The sequence below is a fragment of the Hippopotamus amphibius genome, chromosome 1, assembly GCF_030028045.1.
Source record: "Hippopotamus amphibius kiboko isolate mHipAmp2 chromosome 1, mHipAmp2.hap2, whole genome shotgun sequence".
NCBI classification, from domain to species: domain Eukaryota; kingdom Metazoa; phylum Chordata; class Mammalia; order Artiodactyla; family Hippopotamidae; genus Hippopotamus; species Hippopotamus amphibius.
The window spans coordinates 179,592,633-179,599,967 of NC_080186.1; the positions used below are offsets into that span (position 1 = coordinate 179,592,633).

At 48.9% G+C, this 7,335-nt stretch overlaps 1 protein-coding gene across 1 annotated transcript in view; it reads right to left on the bottom strand.

Annotated features, from left to right (window-relative positions):
* Positions 1 to 6,893, bottom strand: part of TNFAIP8 (TNF alpha induced protein 8) — a 124,206-nt gene extending 117,313 nt beyond the window's left edge. Inside the window, exon 1 of the mRNA XM_057736894.1 lies at positions 6,732 to 6,893. Coding sequence (XP_057592877.1) covers position 6,732 — 1 coding nt within the window. The 5' untranslated portion in view covers positions 6,733 to 6,893. The remainder of the gene's footprint in view (positions 1 to 6,731) is intronic.
* Between the last annotated feature and the right edge of the window lie 442 nt (positions 6,894 to 7,335).

A 7,335-nucleotide genomic window follows, 5' to 3' on the forward strand; every position in this document is an offset into this window, starting at 1 on the left:
CGTCGTTATTTCTTAGGATGGGTACACAGGTGTTCATTTTGTGCATGTTCATGTTAATCTTCTTTAAACTTTAAAGTCATTCTGTACTTTCAATTTGCACTTTTCCACTGGCAAAAGAAAAGGCGGGGCGGGGGGGGGACCACGTACAGATACTTGCTGCCTGAATAATCTTTACAGATCAAGACATTAAAACTGGTCTCCCAGGCTAGAGGTTTTCAGTTTGCTGCGCATGTCACCAGCGGAGGGCGTGGGGGGGGCGGCGGAATGCAGATTCCCAAGCTCAGCCTTTGTGATGCCCCAGTAGGTGGGGCCCAGGAATCTGCACCTTTTGGGTCAGGCTTCCCAGGTGATTCCTAGCTTGCAGTCATGTTGGGAGCTATGGCCCCAGGTGAGCCCTAAAGTACAGCAGCATGTTGGACAAGTTCAAAGTTTCATTTGGGAGATCATCTCTGTGGCTGCCCAGATAATCACATCCTCAAACCAGCCCACCTGGGCACACAGGGCAGGGACCTGGAAGGCTCCTTATCAATACAGAGTCTCTCACCTTGGCAAGAAGAGCAGCTGCTCTTTCAGGAACCTTCAGCTGTTCCAGGCCATAAAAGCAAAGGAGCAAAATGGCTAAGTGTGTGCAACACAGAGGCCATCACCAGATGCTCGGGGAGGGCTGAGCTCGTCACCTCTCCCAGGTACACTCTGTGAGTCATCGGGCCTATCTCTGCACCAAGGCAGACAGAATTCCATCATTAAGTCTAGACGGCTCTGCCCTTCCAGAGCGGTGATAATATTGAATCAAACACCAGCCATTTCCCAGAAAACTACCTCATGTTTTTAAAGAGAGAAGAAAGGGAGAAAAAGGGAGTTGTTTCCTGATAACAGAGGGGTGGAATCAGGTATTGGACTTCTTTCTTAAAGGTCTGAGTCAACAAAGGTTGTTCTGAACTTTGCAACCTCTGGCCAACATTGTGCTTGCAGTTTTTCTCAGAAGACGGCGGCATTTCTGTGGAATTCCTTTGTTGCATCTACAGGTGTGTGAGAGCCTGAGCACAGCTCAACAGGCCGAGATGGGAAAGGATGAGGACAGTGAGGACTCCACCGGGACACACCACAACCCCTGTCTCCCTCACTTTGGTTGACAGTCATATTGTAAGGAACTCATTTTTCGAAATAAATAACAGTTGGGAGTGGAGAAGGCTTGAACTACATGAGTTTGGGTTGAAGGAATAAGAGCCAGGCTTAGAGGGTATTGGCCAGGTGGGCTGCTTCTGCCTTTTTGGCTCCTTTCAAATATTCATGAGTGTCCTGTGTGCCCTGCAGAGTGCTGTGTTCCCAGAAAAGCTTGCCCCAGTGGACAACCCTGAAGATGGTGTCCCTGCCCTCTGCCTCTTGGAACTCTCACAGCTTCTCCTGAGGACATGCCAGCCCAAGTCCCTTTGGACACCAAGGGCACCAGAGACATAGCTTCCTGTCTGGCTTGGAAAACCTGGTTTCATCCATTACCTGTTTTAAATAAGGGCCTCTTTAGGCAAAAGGCCAACCCACTGCTCACAAGTGAACTGTAACGGGTCCATTAAATCTTCTCTCATAAGGAAGGTTCCTGGATGCCATGGCTCTTCTCCTGCTCAGACACATAAAACCCAGATGCCCTGCTCTGGCTCCTTTCTCTTTAGCAGCAGCAGCAGCAAGATTTCCCTATATAATCACATGACCCTACAGCTGGGAATCATTGACATTGTGCTACATGCACCCCCTTCTCTGGGCTTCTCTGGCATTGTTAGAGGCAAAAAAAAAAAAAAAAAAGGAAAGTTCATGCTAAAAGCACATGTGGTAAAAGTCACCACTCTCCCTCTCTGCTCCACCATGGTCCAGTACAAACACCATCGTCTTGAAATGAGAGCAATGCGGCCAATCCAACAAAGTCGACCACTTGCTTCTGCACTTTGGACACCGGGAGAGGAATATCCTGCCTTAATCTACACAACAATCCTGTAATAGAAATACTATCCCCACTTTTTAGGTAAAACAATAGGCTCAGAGAGCTTAAGTAGCTTATTCCAAGTCACACAGCTAGTGGTGGCTGAGATATGAACAGCTGATTCCAGGAGTATCATGTGAACCAACCACTTTTTTTTTTAAATTTATTAATTTATTTTATTGGCTGTGTTGGGTCCTTTTTTGCTGTGAGCGGGCTTTCATTAGTTGCAGTGAGTGGGGGCTACTCTTTGTTGTGGTGTGCAGGCTCCTCATTGCCATGGCTTCTCTTGTTGCGGAGCACCAACTCTAGGCACATGGGCTTCAGTAGTTGCGGCACATGGGCTCAATAGTTGTGGCCACGGGCTCTACAGTGCAGGCTCAATAGTTGTGGCTCACGGGCTTAGCTGCTCCGCGGCATGTGGGATCTTCCTGGAGCAGGGATCGAACCCGTGTCCCCTGCACTGGCAGGCGGATTCCTAACAGCTGCACCACCTAGGAAGCCCACCAACTACTTTTTGACTAAACTAAAAGTCATCTTTATTCCCAATGTTCAAGGAAATGACAACACGTGGAATTTTGGACTTAATTCCATTCTCTGTTATTAAAGAAACAAACCCCAGTGTGTTTATAAGTCAGCTTGGTTTTCTCCAGGGAAGGCCCGTTCCTGTGCCCTCTCACCCGTGTTCGGTTTCTGTTTGGTGGGGAAGGTGGTTGCTTGCCTAGCCCCCAGTCACCTCAAGTGACATATTATCATGTTGGTCAATCACCCCTCTTGTTCTACACAAAAAAGCACAATCCGGGAATTCCCTGGCGGTTCAGTGGTTGGGACTCAGAGCTTTCACTGCCAAGGGCCCAGGTGCCATCCTGGTTGGGGAACTAAGATCCCACAAGCCGCGTGGGTGGCCAAAAGAACAAAAAACACAATCCTGGGAAAACAAACTTGCTGAGGCCCATCCAGCTTTGCAGCTGGCTCTGAATCTTTGGTACCTTGGTTCTGAACCATAAACACTTGCTTCTAGAGAAAAAGCAACCTATCCCTAAAAGGATGGGTGGGTGTTATTTAATTATTGCGGAGCATGTGACATTTCAAAACAAGTTTCTCAGGTAACTTCCATGCTTGACATGCAAGGCCAAGAAAACAAAATCCTATGGAATCAGGTTTATTTCAATTATACCATTGGTGATTTGAAACAGACATCAGAAGAAACATGCTTATTTCAGCTTATTATTGAGAAAGAAAAAATATTCTGAAAATGGTTCATGCACTGTTTTCAGGAAGTGACTTGACTTTCCTTTGCGAAACTCAGAAGAGTTCGGAACTCATCTTTGCCATTATCAATTGTCCTTCAGGGACTCGTTCTTACCGACATTTCAGTGCAAGTCACAGGTTCTCTTGGATCCCAGGCCTCGGTGTGAACATGAGAGGGTTGCACAGGGCCACGCACACGGCAGGAGCTCAGTAAATGCCCGCTGTGTGAATGAACGGGGGCCCTGCAAGCTGGACAGAGGCCATGTGCCTCCAAACCTGCATAACGGCCACCATTGCAGTCTAAGACTCAGGAGCCAGGTGACACCTCTCACATTCTAGAATTATCTACCCTCTACTTGCAGCTGTTTCCTCTTCTTAAGACCAAAATGTAGAATGCGAACTGACATTCACTGGTTACTACTTGACCTCATTTACATTTTGCAACAAGGTTCACAGATTTTTTTTTTTTTAAACCCTCAATGAACCATCCATTTTTAGCTACCGGGAAGCCCCACTGATGGACAAAAGTCTATCTGCAGCTGGCTCAGACCCCAGGGCCAAAGCCATCAAAACCAGAGATGGGAGGAGCAGGAAGTAAACTGTTTCTCACAGGGAAACACGAAGGTTGGGGTGTTAAAAGCTCCTTTTCAGGGTTTGTTGAGTTCTTGCTGTGTGCCTTGGGTATGAAACGCAGGATGTGGGCAGCGTGAGGAGAGCTGAGGTGACAAAAGTTTACCTGGCACCATACAGCCCCTTCTCTTAAACTCTGTAGCAGAGCTGATTATCTCTGTGAATGCCAATTGAGGTAAACTGTCCCCTTTTTATCCAGGTTGGCTCCTGTGCACGTCCCCATTGCCCACGTCAGTGCCTATGGTACTGGGGTTGCATTAATGCTCCCTGCCCCCTCCGTGAGAAAACAGGTGGCCTTTGTTATCACCCACCCTCCCCTGCCTCTTGGAGGTCACCCCATGGTCAACCCCCTCAATTTGTACCAGGCAAAAATGGAGGGGCTGGAGAACGGACTCTTCTGCGTGGTGTGGAAGCAAAGCTCCATTCTGATTGAGGACGAATGAAATCTCCAAAAGGAAATGTGTTCATTCAAGGGGTTGATCCAAGCAGACAAGGATTAATTGAATCAATTAACTATGCGGTCTTACGAATGCCTGGCACTACGGCAGGCTCAGCTTAGGATCAGCTATTTCAAGTTCCCCAAAACCACCTAGAAATCCACTCCCCGCCGCCCCCACCCCCCACCCCCGCCACAGCATTTCCTAATGAGCACTGTTTGGATGCAATCATTTCTCTCCACACACCCTTTCCTCCAATTTCAACAGAATAAAGAATTGCAGAGAACAAACCTCATCAAATACTCTGTTCCTGGCCCTTGCAGTGTGCATGCTCACCCACAGTTTCTGCAATTCTGTTGGGCTTCCAGAACAGCCTGTCCACAACACTCACTACACAGATGAAGTGTTGACCATCCAGCAATATAGTCAGAAACAGAAAATTAAGAGGCACAAAGATAAGCAGATTTTCCAGCTCATGCAACCCCTTTTCTCATTAAATTTAAACACATTAGAACAAAAGGCACTACAGATTAAAGTCTCACTTAAAAAAATTTAAAGGACCCTCTGTGCAGGATCACTACATTTTGGGGGGAACCTTCTTATATTCAATAATTTATTAACCATTCTTAAATTAGCAGATAATCTAGATGGATATAATGGCTTAGAAGGCCTATGTCTGTTAATGCAAAGACGTTAATACCAAACATTCAACATCTAAGGTATTCATATTTTCCAGGGAGGTAGACGGTAATCCACTTCCCTAAACTTTATTTACTCAAATTACAGGTAAATACTCAAAAGCTGAGCAAGAAGTGGCAGAGGCAAGTAATGTTTATGGAGGGGAACTGGCATCCCCCCAAAATCTACAAAGAAGCCAATTGTGTTACCAAGTTAGAATATTAACAATAACTTGCTGACAACTCTCTATGATAGATCTAATTAGAAGGTGGCAATAAATGTTTCCAGGTGTTTAATTAAGTGTGATAATTATTTCTTTCCTTAAAGACAGATGGAGTCATATGTTTACATTTCAAAGCATAATGTTTCCTTAGTTAAAACACTGTGGAAACACTTTTGTGTAACACAGGATTCAAACCAGGATAAAAATACCTGCTGTGATAAGCAGCACTGAGAGTGATTTATCAGCTCTAACTTTCATATGCCAGGGCACAATGGCAACTTACAGCCTACTCTGTTCTGGTTATTTCCTTTAGCAACCTAGTTTTGTTTTCCTTACGCCTCAATGAATAATTTCTCCTCAACAGGTCATTTCCCTACCAGCACCTCGTAAATGAATTCTTATCAAGAAAGTGGGGAAATTTTATGGGTATCTCTACTTTCACAGCAAGAACATAGCAAGAATAAACTGAGATACAGAAGAATTCAGACTGTTATAATTGGATGGGACCTCAGCAACCAGGGAATCATTTTATAGATGGATTAAAGCACTGTACTGCTATCAATTAAACCTGTTTTTAGCGCAGAAATGTACCCTACATTGAGACAGTACTGACCCCAATAAAAATAATTTATGGAAGGATGGAATATATAACTCAAGGATTTCGTTGTTTCAACACTGAGCACTCAACTACTGTCTCCTTCCTCCCATGATTCTCTCAGGGTACTGCTCTTCCTACCTAGCTCTGTGTTTTAGGAAATCAGCTGGCTTTAGCAACAGAGTGTCACTGAATCAATAAACATCTTTTAGGCGCCCAAGGCCGGTTGGTCATCCTGGTCTTGAACTTGCCTATCAGCCGCCCTGGGTCCGAGGGCGCTCATCAAGTGTTCTTGCATCAAGTGTGCTGAGAGTCAAGCGGGCGCGCAAAGACACGGACACGCGCGCGCACACACACACACACACACACACACACACACACACACACACACACACACACACACACACACATACACACTTTCTTCCTCAAAGGAAGTCTCCACCGAACGATCTCAGGGCACAACTCTAGTCTCTGCCCATTTTACAATGCAGGGTTGGATTACAATCTCAGGCCAGCATCTCGGTCTGCAATCTGGGGCATCCTGATAACCGGGGCAGTCCTTTCGACAGCAAAAGCTGTTCCCAGGAGGGTGTGACACATAGCGGGGGCCGCGTCTGCAGAAGGAAGGAGGGAATAGGGATGGGGCTCAGGGGAGGAGGTGGAAGTGAAGGGGTCAGCCCGAGCCGGTAAGGGCTCTTAGCTGGAGGTCTCACATTGTCGTCGCGACGCAGGAACTGGGTAAAACTCCGGGGAGTTTCCGGAGCTGTGCGCGCCTGCACACACACACACACACACTCGCTCACACGCACGCACTCACACCCACTCACACTCACTCCAGCGACTCTCGGTGAGCGGAAAGCGCGCCCCCAGGAGCAACCCGCAGCCCCACGACCGGGGAAGCCCCGCGCGAGGGTGTGTGCGGGGCCGGCGCGCCCGGGAGGCACTTACTCAGAAGAGGGGCCGGGTGGCGCCGCGACGCTGAGAGGCGAGCTGGGCGATCTGACGGCGCGGGGCTGCCTAGGCGCTTGAACGCTCGCGGGCTCCCGCGGACTCACCAGCGGAGCGCGGGCCAGAGACGGCGGGAGAAAAGGAGCCGGGAGCGGGGCAAAAAAAGCGAGGGTCGGGGCTAGGAGGAGGAGCTACGGGGCTGGGGGCGGGGCGGGAGGAGGAGTCAGGGGCTGGGCGGGGCCAGTCGAGGAGGCGGGGCCGGGAGATTGGGGGCGGAGAGTGCGGGGGAGGAGGCGTGGAGCCGCCGCCGAGGCGCTGGAGAGGGGGAGCTGCAGAACTAGGAGGAGGGCCTCGGAGGCCGGGGCTGGGCGGGGAGGAGGAGCCTGGCGGCCGTGACTGGAGAGAAAGGGCCTGGCGTTGGGGGTCAGAAGTGGCCAGGGCTCCGGAGAACGCGGAGGAGGGCTGGACGACGGCCCGGGAGCTGGACTTGAGCTGCAACGCAAGACCTTTGGCCGCGAAGAGCCAGGACCGGCTTGAAAGATGTTCAGGGAAGACGTTACCTTTCGGGTCTCTCAGTTTCTTCAGCTGCGAAAATGAGATACCA